Raw genomic sequence first — 20157 nt, 5'->3', positions numbered from 1 at the left:
TCTTCCACATTCCATCTTCAAGCAGCCATGGGAAAATCCACATCCTGCAGTGGAACACTGTGCAGAGGTCTGTGACCCTGAAGCAGGCACTGACCCAGGCACCACCTCCACATGGCAGACTGGAAAGCAATGCAATAAATTAGCACACCAACTTTGGCTTAATGTGATGGCTGCAAAGAAAGCTCAGGAAGCAGTAAAATAAAGATACCGTGAAATAGACTGAAAGATGATTTTTAATTAATCACTTCTATGCAGGATGATGTAAAGCAGACTTAAAATTATTGAGTTATCAGCCCACAAATTGTAGCTTCAGCACACACGGTCATGGTTACTTCAAAACTGTCTATATACCACACTTTAACAGGCTTTAAAGTGTTGAAACAGAACTTTTAAACCATCTGCTTTTTAAATAAAGGAAGATATTTGTGGAAATAATACTTTTGATGAAGGATTCAGAGTCAACTGTAACTGATACATACGATTGATGTCCATAATAATTGCACACTTCTATAATCCTTCCTCACCCATAAGAGTTTTGAGCTTACATTTTGGATATTATTAATACTGAGATAAAAATAACTTGTGGACAATATATTCTCAACATGGTTCAGAATTAATCTATTTTTGTAAAACTGTTTAAGAATGATGGATACTTTTTCCTGCTTGAGTAAACACTTGCTAATTCTCTAGACCTCCCTTTCTGTTCATGAAAACCAAAGTCCAAATGATTTCGTGGATATTTAGTGGATGGTGCCAAATACTGCATATATAAAGATAAATTCTTCCACTTGATAAAGATCTGATACCATCCATTTCATTGCTAACACTTCAGTAATGGAGTTTCGTTGGGTTTTAATTTGTAAGAGAGAACACAATGAATTCAGGAACAACAAACTGAGGAAAAAAAAAGACGAGGCAGCCGAAATGTAACTGGAAAGAAACACTAAGTGAAAGTATCACGCTTATTTTTATTATAGATAAGCCATGGGGCAACTTGGGATAAACATGGGTTGAAATTAATGGGTTCAAGGAGGCTAAGCAAAGACACAGAAGAGTTGAACATTGCTGTGTACAATACAGTAAACAGATTAAAATTTTATACCTGAGCAAAAAAGGAACTCTATTAACTACAGCATGCAGAATAACTGATAAGTTATCACATAAACCTAGCATACTTTTATTTGATTACAGTCATTCAGATGTTCTTAATTATACAAAGGCTAAAGATGGAAAAAGCCCCAAGACGAGTGTATGACATAAAATCACAATACCGAAAAGCACTTTACCATCAAGCAGCCTTTCCAGAGGATCAAAATTATCTGCTATTTTATTATGCAGGGAGAAAGCAGCAACAATTCAAAGCCTGTGGAGTTAATAACACCATAGACATTTAAGCAGGTCTTGAAAATGAAAATATTGGCAGTTTATGAAGTGCTCACAGAAGACCTGAGACTACATCCCCTGCCCCCAAATACCACTTTAAAGCGTTCCATTTGAGCTGTGCCTAGCACAGAATGAAAGATAGGGATCTGCAGGGAATCACTGATCAGGTCACAGACTTGTGATTTTCTCAGCAGCATAGCTACAGCCAGTTCTTAAGGAATGACTTTTTACCCCCATTTGATTGGCCAAAAACCACATTTCATTTTAGGTAGGAACTTGACCTTTCTTCACATTTAATCTGTTGTTTGGGTGTTTGCTTGGTTTTGTGGGTTTTTTAACTCTTTTCTCTCTTTGTCTGTAATCTATTTCAAATGCTCTGGTTTGAATTACTTCAGTACAAGTCAAAAAACAGTGACATTTCTCCTCATAATTCCCTACCTTTGCAAAAGATGCCTGCAGACGGGAAGGGGTCTGAAAAGTCTGAGCTTTAGCCAGCATGGACCAATGCCCCCAGACAGGCTTCATTCTCTTGGCAGGCTTCTGTTCTCCCCAGCCTCCATATCCAATATAAAAATTACCTGCTTCCACAATCAGTATTCCTGTGTTATAAATCAGCAATTTGCCTTCATAGAGTCAAACCAGCAAACCTTGCCTTTGTCATTCAGACTTGCTAAAAGGATTGGGAGGCATGGGAATCTCTCTAAGACTGTTAGAGGCAACCATAAACAAAGTCTCTTCCTTTTATTTCCTTGTAATTGCATAGTTCCAAACTCTTCATGCTGATTGACACCCCTCAAATCATATCACCTGCCTTTACTTTCCTGCTACTTTTTCACCATTTATGAATAAAAGTATGCATTAAAATGCATGTGTCAAAATGGATTCATCCCTTTGTCCACAACATATTCATTTCTTCTTTAAAGTCAGACACCTTAGACATTGGTAGGTTGTGTGAAAGAGTCTCCAGGGAATTGAATCCTCTTTGCTTCTAGTTTCTTTCTGGCTTTGAAAGCTGCCGATACTTCTGGGTGGATGGAGTCCAGCCGCTGCTCGCACTGGAAGGCCGTGAGGAAGGCCGTCCTGTAGTTGTTATTCATCCAGCCATAGAGAAGGGGATTAGCAAATGTCGAGCACATGGCAATCACGTGAAACACTGTGTAGATCAGTTTGTATTCTTTCAGGTCTAACACCTGACTGTCAATGTCACTGACTAGCTGGAAGGTGTGAAACGGCAGCCAGCAGACAGCAAACACCACAACCACGCACACCAGCATCTTGGTGGTTTTCTGCCGTCGCTGGTGGTAGTGGTCATTCGCTGCCCCAGGACTCACATGGTTCCTCAGCTTGGTCCAAATACGGGTGTAGGCATAGGAGATGACTGCCAGCGGCAGCACGTACTGGATCAGGAGCATGGAGATGCTGTAGATGGTGCCGTAGTTGAGCTGCCCCTCTCCTGGCCACTTCTCAGAGCAGACCACAATCTTGAAGTCAGGAATGATCTCAATCAATGAGTACTCACGGAAGATGGCCAGGGGACTTGCCAACAGGGCACTGACTGCCCAGGCAACTCCTATAATTAGGAAGCTGATCCGCTTAGAGATTTTGCTTTCCAAGTGATAGACGATGCAGCGGTGCCGATCCAAAGCTATCACAGTCAAAGTAACAGTAGACACATGCACAGCAAGAGCCTGAGCATATGGCACGAGGTGGCACAAGACTGGGCCCAGTTTCCATTCACCCAACAGCGTGTAAACCAAAGTAAAGGGCAGGCACAATGTATTCACCAGCAGGTCAGCCACAGCCAGGTTGGCAATGAAGAAGTTAGTAACCGTGCGCATGCTTTTGAACTTGATGATCACATGGATCACGAGGGAGTTTCCAATTACCCCCAGAAGGATGATGGAACAGTAAGCAAAGATGAGGATTATCTGCACTTCAACTAGTGTTGTGCTGTCCTTCAGCTCTGGTTTAGGGTCCAGAGCCAATTCATTGAGTGGTGTGGTGTATCTCGGCAAGTACAGCTTGGTGAACAGCTCCATTTTCATTTCATTCGTCTGGTTTTCTTCACCTATTGCTTCCAGGGGCCCCATCCTTGCAGCAGACTGGTCTAAGCAACAGACCTGTCCCTGACAATAGAAAAGTACAAGAACATGTGGGGAAATCAGTCTGCGGTGGCTAAGACAAGAAGTAACAAGGTAAAGCTCCAGCTCTTTCCTCCTCTAACCAGCATTCTACAGCGCAGGATTAAGAGATCTGTATTAATATATTTAAATTCTGTTGCCCTTACATTTGAAGCCTGATCCTGTAATATTATTCAGACATGACTCCTGCTGGAAATTGGGACAGATTTCAAAAGCATGTCAAAGACAAAGTTTGCCTAAGTAAATGCAGAAGGATTAAGATCCTGTTGGGCAGCATATCCTTTTTTTACAATCCACTACCTAAACTACTGCTGATTTAGCACAAAACTTCCATTAATACCTGTGGGAATTCTACATAGAATGGCACCATCCAGTTATTAGTATCATAATCTTCCAGCTTTTCTTTAATGGAAAGTATTTTCTTTAAATAGTTACTAAATTCTTACAGGTTTGTGCCCCTCCTTAATACCAGAGAACTAATTATTGAGATCTTTCTTTAAGAAACTTTCTTTTAGAAAAGTTTGTGCCACAAGGCAAGCAAAAATACCACCTTAAAAGAAGTGAAATAATAGCATCTCTCTGAAATGATTGTGTAACCTATTCATGCTGAAATTAACTTGAGAAACAATTAAAACTCGGTTATACATAATATTTCCTATCTGTGTAATGTTTAAGAAAACACAGCTCCTTGGAGGCTGCCAATCGAGGCTTCTTTTCTGACTGCAGTCATAAAGAAGAGCAAATCATTCCCCTGCTGCTGTCAGTAATAATTTCACAACTGGCATCACAATCACATTTTGTTGCGTTCCCTACACAGGCTGAACCAACTTCTATGCTGCCCTAAGACTTCAGCAGGCGTGAATGGACATATGGATGTTTTATAGTTAATTGCTGACTTAGACTCCTTGCCTTGACCTGAGAAATGATCAAGAATTTGCCAGTGCCCAGTGGGCTTACCAAGAAAACACCACTGCTTGCCACTGAGGGAAAAGCCAAGCCTGAGTTACTAACTCTGCTTCCCCATTCATACATTCTCTAATGAAAGAAAGAGTAGAAAAGAAATGTCACCCTCTTGCAATGAGGTGTTGCACAGAGCTTAATGCATGGCAAATTCAGGTCTGCCTAAAGAGACAGTCTAGCTATTAATGCCTTTGGTTTCATGTGGCCTTTTTGTTTTTTTCTTTTATTAATCAGATCCACTTCATTGTAGATTTTTATCCCTACCTCTGTCCCCATTAATTATCAATGAGTGACATCCTTAGGTGTGATTTCCTAACTGAGGAATGAAGGTTGTCTGCCAGCAGGTGACTGAGCCCTTTGTGTTTGCTTCCACCTCGGACAATATCCCAAATAATTTCTCAGTGGAAGCTCTTTTTGCAAAAGCAACAGATTGACTGCATGAACTGAAAGGTATTTTTTTCTCAGGTAAACTGGTCAGAATTATGCTATACTGTTTAGTCTACATTTACTGTACAATTAATAGTGTAAGCCTGAGATGCGAAACACTGCAAGATACATAGCTGAGATGTACCAGCTGCTCAGACAAGCTTACCTTGCAGATTTTAGGAATATAATCAGCTATTAACTACAAGCCTAAACACGGGTGGCAGCGAGGAATTCCTCACCAATATACCTTTAGTCCATCTGGTTACAAATGTACGAGAGCCACCACAATTTGCACAGCCAAGGCTACACAGAAGTTCAGAACTCCGCTGAGCTTTTACCTTCCACCTGGACCTACACCCAAGAATTCTGCTTGCACATATTACTAGAATAGAGAGCTGGTGAGGTCCCAGGGCTGACAGGTACTCCAAAATCTCATAGTATTTTCAACGCAAAATTAGAGCAGGTCATATTTACACACTGTAGTAGAAGGGTGAGAGGGAATGCAAATTTCATGAGTTTTTTCCTTCTTTGACATAAATGCAGACAGGAGGATGTAGCTCAGCCACAGGATGTAGCATTCCTTCCTTCCCCAAAATATTTTCACCTGTTCCTCTAGTCCCTCTGTATTGATTCCTACTTCCAACCTCTTCTTTTAAGCAAAGTCTCCTTTTGTTCTGCCACTTTCATTTTATTTGTTACTGCCCTGTTTGGGCTGATGAAAGGGTTTGGTCTTGTCAATAAGACAAAAGTGAGGAAGGATGACCAGGGTTTCAAGCTGGCATGTCAGTAAGTGATTAAATAAATTGGACAAGTTTGACATTGTCGGAGGGCCAGTTAAGTGGGAAAAGAATCATCGGCTTTCACAGCATGGAGGGAAAACTGAAGTGGCATTTTATACCTCAGGGATGTTTGACAGGACCGTTTATGTTCTTCTTAAGGATAAACCCTCCAGCTGATAGCATTTATTTGCACACCTTGCCTACTACACAACACTAGGGGGGGGGGTGTCCAAATTTTATTTTCCCCCAACAGTGAGGTCCTCAGGGGCAGGCATCAAATTGCATCTAACTTTCGGCAGAGGAAGGCCCCTAGAGGATTTACATCGGTTCTGAGAGCAAGTAAGCAAAAAGGGCGAAATACGTGATTACATTAGCAAGCAGCATTCCCATCAGGACCGCAGTGCTGAGGATGGGATTGGGGTTGCCCGAGGCGAAGCTGGCGGCAGGCGTGCCTCCCGGGTGCCGCCGCAGCCCAGGGGAAGTCACGACCCCCTCCCCACCACCACCACCACCACCACCTCCACCTCCACCTCCTCACCGCCCGCCGGGCGCTGCGGGGACCCCTCCGAGCCCCGTGCTCGCCGCGCTGCCGGTGCCCCGCTTCCTATACTTATCTCCGTCCCTCCCCGGGGAGGCGAGCGAGCGTGGCTACCGCCGACATTCCCACAGGAGCCGGTCTCCCAGGGCAGGGAGCGGACCCCCGTCTCCCCGCCGTGGGGCGGCTGCTCCCGCCTCCCAGTACAGAGCTTGGCACGGGTCCCTCCACATCCCCGTTGCTCCTCGCACACTCACCGGGGCGGCTCTCTCCTCCCTGTCGATGGGGCAGCGGCCCGTCGAAAGTTTGGAAGCGGCGGCGGCCCCCGCGTGGCAGCAGGGCGGGACGGGGCGGCCCGATGCTGCCGCCCGGGGAAGGGCTCAGGCTCGGGCTCGGCGGCGGGGCCGGCGCCGCAGCCGTCGGGGCGGGTTGGGCGTGCGGGACGCGGCTCCGCCCGCTGGGCTCCGGGAGCGTGGAAGAGGGCTCCGGGGCGCGCTGTGGTGATGCGTCGGCTCAGGAGGCAGCGGCTGTAGAGCTGAGGATGCTCCTCGCTGGTTGCGAAATAGACCCCTCTGATGACTAAATAAAAGAGCCAGGAGCTGTAATTCTGCTAGCCCTGCTTATTTCATTTCCCGAGCCAGTTTAAACTGTAGGATTTAGTTTTTGGTCTGCCAGCAGGCAAAAACGCGTGACGTGAATTTTAGTAATTAGAGCACATGGATAATACAACCGCAACAGCCTGCAGTTCTTCCCTTTCCTTCTCTTACAAGTAGTCAACAGTGGCACTTCACACGTCTCGGAGGTGTTGCTGTTGTATGCTACTCCACACACTCTTTCTAGCTTAACATGTATTTTTGCTCCTACTAATGTCTTGGAGAGTGTAGTGAAACACTACAGATCTTTACAATCTGTCCCCCTCAGGACCCCACAGCTAAGGAAAGGCTGTTCCTTATTTTTGCTTCCAAACTCCCAGAGAAAGTCAAGAAAATGTACAAGTTCTTAGAAGGTGTTAAAACAGTGAAGGTTGGCTTCCCATGCAAGTGAGAAGCTGTTATTTCCTCTTACAAAGTGATTCTGTGTCCAGGCACAACTGAAATGCTTAATGGAAATGCATTTCCAATAAACAGCAGCATGTTTTACTGCTCATAAAAGTGGAATTTAAGGACCTCACAAACTCTACCTTGAAAAAGAAGCCCATGGAAACACTAACATCAAGGGCAGGAATTAAGTAGTAAATGGGCTGTTCAACATGAAATGCGCTGTTGGCTGATGACCTCCAAAGCAACTGTGGATACGTTTCTTTGTTTTCACTGAAGTTTCCATTCCATAAGCCATAACAAACCATGAGTAATGGACTCAGAACCATACAGGTTGGATGGAACTTCTCTTGTCCTCATCCTGTGCTCTTCCTGGTAGTTGTGGGCAGCTATCGGACTTCTCTTTAGCCTTGGCTTCTTTAAGCCTGAACAAACTCAGTTCCCACAGCTCAGTTCCCACAGCCCCACCTTGAATGTTATGTGGTTCAGCCTTGATTATCTTGGATGCCCTTTGTTGGATTTATTCCAGTCTGCCAATATCTTTCTAGCACTGAATCTCCAGTGTTTCAGATGTGATCTCACAACTGGTAAATAGAGGGGAATAGTCACTTCTGAACCTGCTAGCTACGCTCTTGCTGTGTCTTGATACAGACTGTATATTAGACTGTGTAAGTTGGCTTGCACTTAAATGAACTTTAAATCCCAGCTTCCTATTTAAGGCAAGTCTATAAAATGAGCTTTGGCTGTGAATACATATATGATGTACTAAGGTGAAACACAGTCTAGCTCAACGTCTTGAAAAAAAAACAAAACCTGTTGGACTATGTTGTTTCCGCTGTTTTCACACTTTGGAAGTATGGCAGGATGTAAGAAATTCGATATACATAGCTTACTTCTGGCAGTATCTGTTTAAATCTCTTTATGGTTAGAAAATTGTCTTGTCAAATTCTGTATAGTTTTTTTTCAGAGGCCAAAATAAACATTTCTGCCTGCTCCTCAGAAGTTTACCAGTTCTCAGGAGCAAAAGAAAGGTCTGCAGGTAGTACCCCGTCTCAAAGCAGTAATGACTTCTGTTTCAGTCACAGAACTAGGAAAGAGTTGTCTGTCTTCATCCATAAATTGGCCAACATCAGATTTGCTGGACTGGCAAATAAGGCTCAATGAGTATCAGCAAGGCAGGAAAGGCAGCAGCTCTCATATCCTCTCCTCCATTAAAGTTCTTCATGTTTCATTTGCTGGACTGTATTTAAAAGAAACCACTACCCTCTGAACACTGATCTTTCAAAGCAGTGCTGTGCTGCATGCCACCCATTTGACCCAAACTCTGCCAGTCCTTAATCATGCAGATTTTCCTGGAGTGAGGCAGGTTTTAGGGAATGGAGTATGCTACATAGCATGGACAGTCCTTTAAAATAAAATGGAAAGAAAAACAGTAATACATGAAACGATGACCATGGGAGAGAATATCTACCTTGAATCTTTTATGTGGTGCCAGCGCAGAGATCATATAATATAAAATTATAGAGGACAAAGATTTTTCTTTCTTAAAATGCCAGAAAAAAAAGGTTTTAAGTAGTTAAAGAATGAAGTTTCTACTTATATTGCCCTGTGAACATTTTTGAATACATTTATAGACTGTCATTTTTTTTTGCTCCCTTTTGGTTTAGATTCAGTCTCACAGGTTCAATTCTCTCTTTTTCACATGCAGTAATAAGAAACAGCCTTATGCATAAGCAACTGTAATCAATCTCCCTTAGATGACTAAGGGAATAAATATACGCCAGTGGGGAATGTAAGGAATTGGTAGATATATATAAGAACCAACTTCAAGTTGCCAACTTGAAGTTATCTTTTCATTACTAGACCTCAACCAAAACTACCCAACATTTATTAAGATCTTTCTGTCATCTGGGATTCAAAGAGGATGCCAAATATCTATTTGGATTTAAAGATTATTTTACTCTATTTTTTTGTTGCTTGCATTTTGGACAGTTTTGTCTTCAAACTCATGAAAACCTATTTCTTCTTAATTCCACTTCTTTTTAAACAAACACATTCCTCTAAACTCCAAAATGTAATGTGGAAGGTGACACTTCATGAAGGTATTGAAAGTTTGGTAAACAACCAGTTGTTGCCATTTCTAAAGAGTTTTTAGATGTTCCTGAGGCAGGCATACTCTGCTTATTTTTAGAGCATTCATCATTGAAAATAGACTCTCACATATAGCTGAGAGCTTGAATACTGTACACACTTCAGTCCTCAGTTTCCGGTAGCTGGGGAAGCAATATATCTCTAAATGGTTTCCAAAGTGAGTCAACGGTATCTGCTTGCTTTACACTTGCTGTACGTCAGTTCTAATTCTGGAAATCCTCAGCTGCTACAAGCAGCAATTCCACTCACCCTTTGCTGTGCCTAGAAGTTATTCTTGTAATGATTCTGAAAAGTTATGTGTGTTCATAAAGCTTATTCAGGTGGTCTTCAAGCTTAGTTTTGACTTGGTGATGAAATCAGCAACACGTCAGCAGTGGATGTGTTGAATGAATTCTTACATGTGTTCTCCCCTTTCCCAGTTACACTTCTTACAATGTAAAAAAATGCTCATAAAGTTTACATACGTTCACTTCTCCATGTAGAGTGAATAAAGCATGCAGCTGACTATGCATTACTCAGAAATATACATTTTAATAAGCTTATTTTTCAAAATGTCCATATAGCATTTTGGGTTTTTTGTTAAAATTTGATGTTGTTTTCATGAGAAAGGAACTTTCTCAGCTTGCTCATAAGCTCAAGGAAATGTGTTATCTTTCAACCCTTGCTCAGCCAACTTATATTAAGATGCAGATGACTTGTTATGGTTGGAATCCAGGTTCCAAAAAGATGCTTGGATGAATCAGTATGGATATTGATGGGTAACTTACCACAAATTAAATTATTTTGTTTAACAATGGCATCCCTGAATGAAGACAGACCTTCCCATAATGCCATCTGATATGTAATGGCATGTAAAGCACATAATATTAATTGTGAGCAAAAATAAATGATGCAATGAGAGCTAGTTTCCAGTAATTTATGAAGCTGTGTCATCTGACATAAAGAAATGCTTTTTTTCGCTTGCAATCATAGCACAGTGACATAATCACTAGGACTCAAGTGAGTATCTTTCCCACATCTTGAAACTGGATTAATTCTCATGAGTTTACAGCACATTATTTCAGTTCATTTTCTTCACATTTGCACAGAATTTGCAAGCCTTGCTAAACCACTCACTGACTTCATCCAGAGTCATTCTGTACCTATGTGCGTCATTTTATGGAATTATGCCGTTCAATAACACATGGCATTAAATTAATGGATTTCATCTGTAAGCAATTTTTATCCTTGAGAAATCACTTAAATTGCTGAAGAAGTTAAAAAGGAACATTTTCCATACCTATTATCATTTTGAGTAATTTTAAAAATTAAATCCTTACAGTTTCTTTCATGCCCTCTGTCACCATTTCAGAACTTGTGAAGGACACCAGATATAGGCTAAATGCAGCAAACCTGTAAAGTCCTTTTCTCAAACTGTAATCATATGACTTACATGCTAACATCCAGAAATGCTGAAAAGTTTCAACTGCTCCATCTGCTTCCTTGCTGATAAACTGACAGGATGCTTTTCATTACACATACAACATCTACAGGTATAGTGAAATTTTACTATCTCATTTTTGACTGAAGGCACTGTTTGTGAACAAGTTAAGCCTGTCAGCCTAGCTTCACGGGGTTGAAAAAGTGCTCTGATACTTTTACAAAGGGTCTGCCTCCCACTCAGATTTGAATTGGCAGCTTTCTAAATGAACCCTTGGTTTTCCTTTGTTAATTGCCCTTGATTCACACCCACGTTTTGCAGAGATTGATGGCACTTTAATTGCTAGGGGTATTTCAGGATGGAGGAGAGGGAATGGGAAGAGGCTTGGGAAAAAAGTGGGTAGGGGCTTGGCATGTTTGGAAGGATAACTGTTCTGTGATTGCACACAGCTACAAGATCGTCAGACAGAGCACCATCTGTGCACATAGCTCATCCATACCGCCCAGCTTTGGCACAAAGGAATGTGTCAGATCCCACTTATTCCAGGTCAGCTGAAAGCCTCTTCGTGCTCCAGTGAAATTCTGCAACCATTCCCTGAAGATCTAATCCCTTCACCCAGCACGTCCGACTGGCACAGCCTTCTTTCAGCAAGAATCTCTTCCTGCAGAGCTGCTTTTGCAGGTTGGAGCTGGGAAGGTTCAGCTGCAGAACCTCCCTGCCCTGTGAGCTGCAGAAGGATCATCTCAGGGTCCTGGGGAATGGTAAGAGATATATGAACCCCTATAGAAATGTAAAAACATCTCAAGAGGCTGTGTGTGGCAGTCTATGGCAGAGGTGTTTGCATCTGGGCTAGTTATCCTAGACTTCCTTTGTAGTCAGGAGAGAGCTACTTACTTTAACTGGAGGGGTTTAAAACCTGATTCATTCCCTCCTGAAACAGATGTTTATGTTTCGTCAGACAAATTGCTTCCTAAACACCATGAACTGTTTACAAAACCTTCTCTGACTATAGTGGGGATCTCAGCAACTAGTTCTTTGTACACAACGGGTACCTAACTTCAGTGAAAGGAATTCCTTCTGTCACTTCTGGTATCATGGTGATGTGTGAGTAAATTTTCTCACCATCAGTATCTGGAATGGAATCCAGTGTACTGGTAGTTGGTCCCCTCAGAGACCTTTAAACACCTACTATCCATTAATTTCAGGTACACAGATTATACAAGGCCTTAATGTTTTGCAGATTTTGTTGAATTTGTCCTTACAGAATCTCTGTGTGATTCTTCTTGTTGTACACAGAGGCTTGTGGGGGCTTATCTGCATGGGAAAATAGCCAAAATAGCTCCTCCAGAAAAGTTCCTGATATAGACTTCATTTCTCCTAAATATCCTTTACTGTGCTCCAGAACAAAATATCTATACAATAAGACTAAAATTGTCAAACATGGGACAGATGCAAGCCCATACTGACGTCAGTATAAGTTCTTGTCGTGTTGGCAATTTTACACTTTCACACAGCTCTCTCATTCTCATTCTTTAGTTAACAGTGTAGATGATGGCAAGTTTAGATTTATCTGCCATTACATGAAGTTAATACCACACATCAACAGCTTCTAGTGAAGAGATTCTGGAAAAGCAGATTTCTCTACACATTCTGCAACAGAGTCAGCAGAGCTCTGCAGTCAAGCGACTGGAGACCATTCTGCTGCACACATCCTGTCTCACCTTGGCTTTTCTGTTATGTACAGAAATCACCCTCCTCTTTTATTTCAAAATCTTTGCTGTGATTAATAGCTTTCTTCCAGCATTGATTCATGCCAGTCAGGACAATCCCTTCCATTCGTGTCTTCTTTCATGTCTATCACCTTTTTCCCAACATCATCCTGCCAACAAGCATCTGTACATACCTGTTTTTCCTATTGGTCTCCCCTGCCCCTGGGAATGTCAGATGTGCTCTTTTCTCTTCTAATAGCAAATTTTGTTTACTGTCAGAAAATATGAGAATGGTGTTAATGTCTGTGTGTGAGAAGAAGAGAGACCTTCTTTGTCTTTATCTTTGCTTCACTACAAAACTTAAGAACATTTGGCACATTACTTCTTTATCACCTCATTTTTCCTCTCTGCAAAGATGAATTGCCATGTAATTTTGCATTTTTTTTAACATTACAGTCCTGTTCTTTATAGTGCAAATATATCTGTCCTACTTAGTGGGAAAGTAGTGAATATCATTAGCAGGAATTAAGATAAATTCTTGGGTAATTTTCGATAGATTTTCTACCACCTTATGACATTTTAAGGCAATCATACCTATTAAAAAATCAATAGTTTAACTGATTTGCCTTGTCAGAGACAAAAGGCAGAGACATTGAACAAATCTGAATATTTTTTTTCCAAACGGTCCAGAACATTTTATCTTATACTGTGTAGCTAACTATCAGCATGACTGTTACACCCTAACCTAGTAAAACTTAGGTTTCTGAAGGAAATTAGCTTTTCCTTAAACCAAACAAGAATTGGGTAGCTGTCTTCTCAGCAACCACTGAAAATCCTAACCTCATAGTTTTAAATTATTTGTACTCTGGCAGAGGTTTGCACTTGATAGCTTCTCAGATAATTATTTGTCTGACCACTCATCAACTGAGCAGAACAGACATCCCCATGTGAAAAAATGCAGTCACTTCTACATATGAAGGGGTTGCTTTTCCCCAGAACAGATTGTTTCAGTAGCTTACCTCATTACCTCAAATCTTACAAATAAAAGTCAAACTATGAAGGATGCACAAAACATAGCACAAAAACAAGTATTGTGAGGTTAAAAATAAGCACGAATCTGCCTGGCCACTGCACAAGTCCAAGAATAAGTGGGAGCTGCTGCTAAGAACTTCTATACAATATTTTCGAGCCAGCTTGTGGTCATATACTATAAAATTACAGAAAAATAGGCAGTTCAGAACACCTTGACTCTCCCTTGCAAACCATTTACTTGCTCTTTTTGAGCCATCTAAGCACCTTCTTCTTGGAAGCATAAGGCCTTGAAATGTCAAGAGCTGCTAAGAAAACTTCAGCTCCTAAGAAGAACACAGGAATGAAAGGTTTTATTCTGTTCCCACTGAAAAGAGGTAAAATTGATACCATGTTTAAACAGGGCAGACCAGGACTTCTAGGTAGTGAAACCAGTTTGTCTAGGCTGCCTTCAGGAGATACCTGTTTCTGTTCCTTACAGAATTCCTGAAATTTCCTAGCTTAAACATACCTTTATATGTCTCCTCTCTACCTTTATTGCGGTGAAAACATGCTCCTTTTGGAAAGAATCCTGAGCATGAGATATTCTTTTGCAGAGATCCTTCACAATGCAGGGAAGCAAATCAATGAGCTTGAAGACAAAGGTGCATTACCACAGTAAAGGCTTCAACCTCTCACGGCAGGAGTCATCCACATGTCATGGCTCATGGCATCCACAATCCACCTTGTATCTGCATCTCCTACGCCTTTATTTGGAGATGTAAAATTTAGTTTATCTGTTAAGGAAATCTACAATAGTTTTACTATTGGACTATTGTAATAAAGTGCTAATATTTGCTAGTGAAAAATATTCCCTTTGCTGGTTATATTTCTTTGTGAACTTTTACACAGCATAATAGAAAGAAGACTTCTAGTTATGAAAAATAATATAATAAAATATTTTACTCATTATTATAATAAAATAATATAAGACACACTCAGTTCTCTGACTTTTTCCTTTTAAACTCAGTAGAACAGTGCAGTAACACTAGGGCACACATTTGCAAATATGATTGAAGCAATAGAGTCTAGGGAATGACTTTTATTTAAGATCTTCCTCAATGACCTGCAGAAGGAAGAGGGCACAGAAATATGTCTCTGAAGATGATACTGAGCTCCTTCAGGGAGTCAAATGACACACACGCACATACACATGTACTAAGGAGACCTAGAAAAGCAATAAAAAGCTGAATGAGTGCAGTAAAAAGTGGCAGATGAGCTCCTGCATAGATATATAGTGCATCTAGGGAGAATAACCTAAGCCACGCTTACACAGTAGTGAACTTAAAACTGACAGCTGAAGGTCAGGAAAGAGACCTGGGCATCTCTGAACTCCTGCTCAAAATGCAGCAGCAGCCGCCAAAAATGCCAACAAAATTTTCGGTGCTCTCAGAAAGGATGCTGAGAAAAAAACAGAAAATGTAAAACCATATATGTGCATTCATATTTTGAATACTGTGCCATCCTATTTCCACATTTTAAGAAGGAAAATAAGAGCAAATGCAAAGAAAAGCAACTGAGATTGGTTAAAGGGATAGAGCAGCTGCCTTTACAGGGAATCAGAAAAGGCTGGGACTATTCATAATCTTATCCCTCCCCGGGCTGAGTGGGATATGGTCAAGGTTTATAAAATCATAAAGGCAGTGAGTAAAGCAAATACTGAATTGTCATTTGCCAAATCCTGCTGTGTCCTGTGGGCACTCAGGGAAACTGATTGGAGAGCAGTTTAAAACCTGCAAAAGAAAGTCTTTTCTCAATGCCGCAGGTCGCAACCTGTTCTGCCCTCTGAAATATGCTGGTACAGGAGACTGTGGGAGACCCACAGTACTAGCAAGTTAAAAAAGGCAAAACCAGACAAATTCCAGGGCAGCAGGTCCATAGATACCAAAAGGAAGAGGCAGGAATGTGCTCACTGACACCCTCAGTCCGGTGGCTGAGGAATGGAGGAATATGAGAGGGGTGGACTGCAGACAGACAGGATCATGAATTGTTCCTGAATAGCATTTCCTGTTGCCACTCTTAGAGATGAAAAGGACAATTAATTTGACTCAGAAGGCCATTTTCTGTGTTGTCATGAAAATAAGACCCTGCGCTCCTATGCTAGAGCTTGAAGCTGACACTTCAGATTTATTTCCACCCATTTCATTTTGATTGCATCTCAGTAGGCTGTAAACGGTGCAGGATATTTCTCAGCTGAGAGAATTGTGTGGCAATTATCAATAGCAGGGATTGTTTTGTGGGTACTGTTTGACCATGCCACTTTTTTCCAGTGGAGCTAAGGAAAATATGGGGTTCTGCAAAAATGAAAGGAAGTGAACAAATAGTGTTAAGGAGATACGGATCTTTTCTATAAATCTATAGAATTTAAAAGTTATTTTAATCCAGTCAAGAAATCTGTTGTGCAAAGAGACTGAGTTATCAGGCACAAAAAAATTTTGTTCTTAATGAATGTATTTTTAGGAGTTTTTTCTGCTACAGTCGTTAAAATTTCTGGAGCAGAGTCCAGTTTATACAGCTGAATGTTGTTCCAGGGCTTTCTGATGGTGTGACTGTTATATCGTGGTGAGCAAGTCATTTTTCTCAGGAATAAGGAGGTGTTGCTCTAATAAAGGTATTGGAAGCTGGGCCTAAATAATTAAAGAAGGACCAGAAGTTCTGGAGGCTGTAAAACCCCCTCTGCCAAATTGTCCCTCTCACTGTGAGGATTTCATAAGAATTCAAATATTGTACCTTCTCCTTACTCAACCTCTTCTGCTGTACTTCTTTGTCTTTCCTTGTCTATCTTCTTCTAAATACCCTGCACAGCAGAGTTCTGCTTCCCTTTTCACTGTTTCTCATTGTTCCCTCTCCCAGCTCAGAGAACAGGCAAAAATGCTGAGAAGCTCTCCACCACCCCTCACCAGAAGGTGGGTTTATGTGGCAGAAAATATTGACAAAATATTTATTTTATACACTGTTAGCTGTTCCAAGGCATGCTTATGGCTGCTTATTGCTGATTATCAGGTATCACAACATCTCAAGGCAATTTTCAGGTTGCAGTTTTGGAATCCATTTGCTGTGTCACAATACAGAGAGAAGAATGCTGAATCAGCCCCTGGAAATGTGCAAAAGGTTGGAACGGGATGTCTGGTTTTTTATTATTCTTTTTCCCGGAGAAAAGGAGAGCAAACAGCTAATTGAGGTGGTGGAAAAAATCTCTCAGACTGGTTATCTGCCATTTAAATTAATGGATGGCAATTTGCTCTGCGTATAATTTACAATCTGTGTGTCCCTATATGTAACACCAATAGTAAGAACCAAAATCAGTTATTCCCTTACTGCTTTTAAATTTAATTTGCTGTTACTTGCTTCAGCCTTAATTTAACTTGGTCAATTGTAGCCACACACTGGAAAAAAAAAACCCTACTTTGCTATAATGTATGATAAGGGTTTTTTTTCTGTTTAAAAATGCTCTAAAATCCACTGCTTATTTGAAGCACTGTGAAACTTAGAGGGTGTCTCGACAGTATATTTGGATGTGTTAGTGTTGAAATCTGGGATCAGATGAGCTGGAGATTGCTGAGAAACAATCTCTCAAGGCAGAAACTTCTGTTTTCTTGTTTGACAGGTTCATATAACAGGTTGCTGACATTGTCCCTGGACAATCAAATCGTAATTCTGATCATGCCTGTTTGATCTCAGTGGTTTGACATTTCCCGTTGCTAGCACAGGGGGCTCACTATGCAGCATCAAGTAAGGAATCCAAATTTGAAAGCCAGTATTCTCTAAACCCAGGCTAAACAGCTTGCCCCATTCTCACAGGGCTCCATGCATTCCACAGTGAATTCAGCTGAAGCAACTGCAGCCGTTCTCCACACCTGTTTTCAGTTCCAAGAGGGATTGAGTAAAGGCTGCTGGGATGCACAGCTTAACTTTTCCTTGCTGTTTTCAGTGACTTTTGTACACTAGATGTTCCAGAAATATAATCATAAATCTTCCTTTGTCATCAGCCCAAATAAATCATGGCATTGCCATGAAAAATGAGAGGAAACACATTTAAGCTGTCCAGGAGCAAATCCAGAGACAGAATAGCAGCAGCTCTAGTGTTATAGGCCAAAATGTTTATCCCTCACGTTCTTTGCTCACAAACACCCTCAGGACCAGCACTGAAAACTGCTCTTTTTGGTAACCCCCAGGGGAAAACTCAGTGGCATCCAGTATTTAAATTACCTTTAACCCACTGACCTTCAGACTCCCAGGTATGACTGACAGTATCCATAGCAGCAGCATCCCTTAAACCATCATTGCAGAGACTTGAGTTACCTTACTGAAGTGATGAGCACCACCCCCTCACACATTTTCTGAGCTTTATACAGCTTTTATATTCCCACACTATTGGCATAGTGTTTTAGGAAGCTGTCAAGAGCTAACACTTTCACATCCCTGATGACACTATGCGAGGGAAGTGGCTGGCTCTGGGGTATCATCTACTCACAGACCCAGTAGGTTATACAGGGCGTCAATGAGTTTCTAGCATCTCTCTGTTCACTATCTAATCTTGATTCAGTCCAGAGTGGCAAACCCAGCTTGAAACCTGAGGAAAGATCAGTAAAGCCATATTATCCTTTCAATCAGTTTGCAACTTGATTCTCCCTTCTCTTCTCTCTGTGTGAGCCGTGAGCCCCAATTTTTTTCAGTCTGTCAATATATATCCATTGTAGAGTCATCCCCATGTTCTTGCCTTTGATTTCTTTTTTGTCTCCTCCCCTACTACAGCTGTCTTTTGTCATTCTCGCTTTATCTTTATATGACTGAAGAATAATACAGGCTTTTTTCAAACAGTGCAATTTTTTACGTGAGCCATAACATGATGTACCTCTTTTCAGCTGAGCTACTCCCTTTATAAGGTAAGATATTCTATGCATCTTGGAAAAAGAATGAAAAGATGCATCTAAAGGAGCTTTTGTATATATAGGGAGGGGAAATAAATAGTTCTGTTATAAAGGACCATTAGCCAAACCAGTTGTGACTGCTGAGAGTTTTCAAAAGCAAACCCTGTGAAACAGACAGATTGCATATATGCACATGCATGAAATGGCTGTCCTTTTTTCACAGTTCTTTTTGCTTTTAGGATGAGAGGAAAAGCAGAGCCAGCTTTTCAATTCTTGTAATGTTATTGCAAGTATCACAACTGTAAATGTTTTCCCTTCAAGCCCCAAATGATAGCAGCAAAAAATTGCAGAGAAATATTAATTTCTGATTACATTTTGAGCCCTTCTGATCTCATGGAAAGGTTTGAAGCTGCTTCAGAAATACAGCCTAAAGAATAACATAGAAAGTAAATAAAAAATGCAAGGCTTCAAATCTTAAGACTTTTAAACAAGTCTGATGTTTTTCCAACCGAATGAATTTTGAAGATGGAATTTGCAGTACTGTGGATCATAGCTTTAATCCAGTTGAAGAAAATAGACCTATTAGGTGTACTACTTCAAACACAGGAAAATGCTGTTCTGACTTTACCTTAATCTTTTGCGTTCATCTACTGTTCTGATTCAAGACCTTTCTATGCTTACAATCTGAACAAGTTTCTAAAAGAAATTATTTACTTTGCAAAACCAAAATGTGGAATGGACCCTCTTCAATACCCAAAAAAAGCTGCCAGTCCACTACTGCTGTACTCAGCTGCTTCTGGGCAGGGATTCCCTCCTGTCTGCAGTTTGAGAGGCATTAACCATTCAGTTGGGCCATTTCCCAGATTCTTTTTTCAGAATGCCTTTAGCATCAGCTTTGGAATAAATGTTCTACAAACTGCCTTGCAATGCACAAGTCTTCCTTTGAAGGAGGGCTCCTGGCTGCCCCTCAGGCACTCAGCGGAGGTGAAGACTATTTTATTCTTAAACGCTGAATATTTCTAAGCTATGCTTTAGGGATAAAACCTTAGACCCTGTTCTACAACTCTTCCCTTACACGGGTTATCCTCCCAACTGCAATGTTTCTGATTGAAGACAGTAATATTTGTAGTTTGTTTCAACAATGATGATGGCTACTAAAGGAGACATACACTGAGATAAATGCTGGTAGCGGAGGTTCTCTGCCTGTACACTAGCAGACCTGCCCCAGACTTGCATCTCATCACTCCCCAGGAACTGCCTATCAGCATGGATGTTTGAAATTGGCTCAGACTGATGCTTGTAGCAACCCGCAGTGAGATATATGGGATACGATTATTTCCTTTATATTTGTGCTTGTCCTTCCAGTCTTTGGGAAACATTATGTTTGCTGGAGGCTAGGCTTGCTCTTACGGACTCAACAAGACCATTTCTATCCCTTTTCAGAAACAGAGATATTTGGCAGTACTTTATATCTGTTACATGGAGGTGATCAACATCTATAAAAATGGAGACAGAAACAATTCTCCCAGACTAAGCAACATATCAGAAGTGTTTATTGCACTTTATGGTGCAATAAATGATTCAAATCAAAATCAAAACAATTCTCAGAAGAATGAAAATACCTTAATTCAGTTTTGCACGAGAAAAAAACAAAATTAAATAAATGGTAACTGTTAA

General features: G+C 41.0%; 1 protein-coding gene across 1 annotated transcript; it reads right to left on the bottom strand.

Annotated features, from left to right (window-relative positions):
- Window positions 1-215: 215 nt before the first annotated feature.
- On the bottom strand, window positions 216-6572 carry NPY2R (neuropeptide Y receptor Y2). Its single transcript, XM_057419155.1, has 2 exons — window positions 6482-6572; window positions 216-3509 (listed from the first exon to the last, which is right to left on the bottom strand). The coding sequence occupies exon 2, from the start codon at window positions 3471-3473 to the stop codon at window positions 2316-2318; it is 1158 nt and encodes a 385-aa protein (XP_057275138.1). The 5' UTR covers window positions 3474-3509; window positions 6482-6572; the 3' UTR covers window positions 216-2315.
- Between the last annotated feature and the right edge of the window lie 13585 nt (window positions 6573-20157).

This window comes from Pezoporus wallicus, unplaced genomic scaffold (genome assembly GCF_028554395.1).
Source record: "Pezoporus wallicus isolate ANWC-B61680 ecotype Strahan unplaced genomic scaffold, APGP_CSIRO_Pwel_v1 contig_2384, whole genome shotgun sequence".
In the NCBI taxonomy this organism is placed as follows: Eukaryota; Metazoa; Chordata; class Aves; order Psittaciformes; family Psittacidae; genus Pezoporus; species Pezoporus wallicus.
This window is presented reverse-complemented; position numbering and strand designations above follow the sequence as displayed.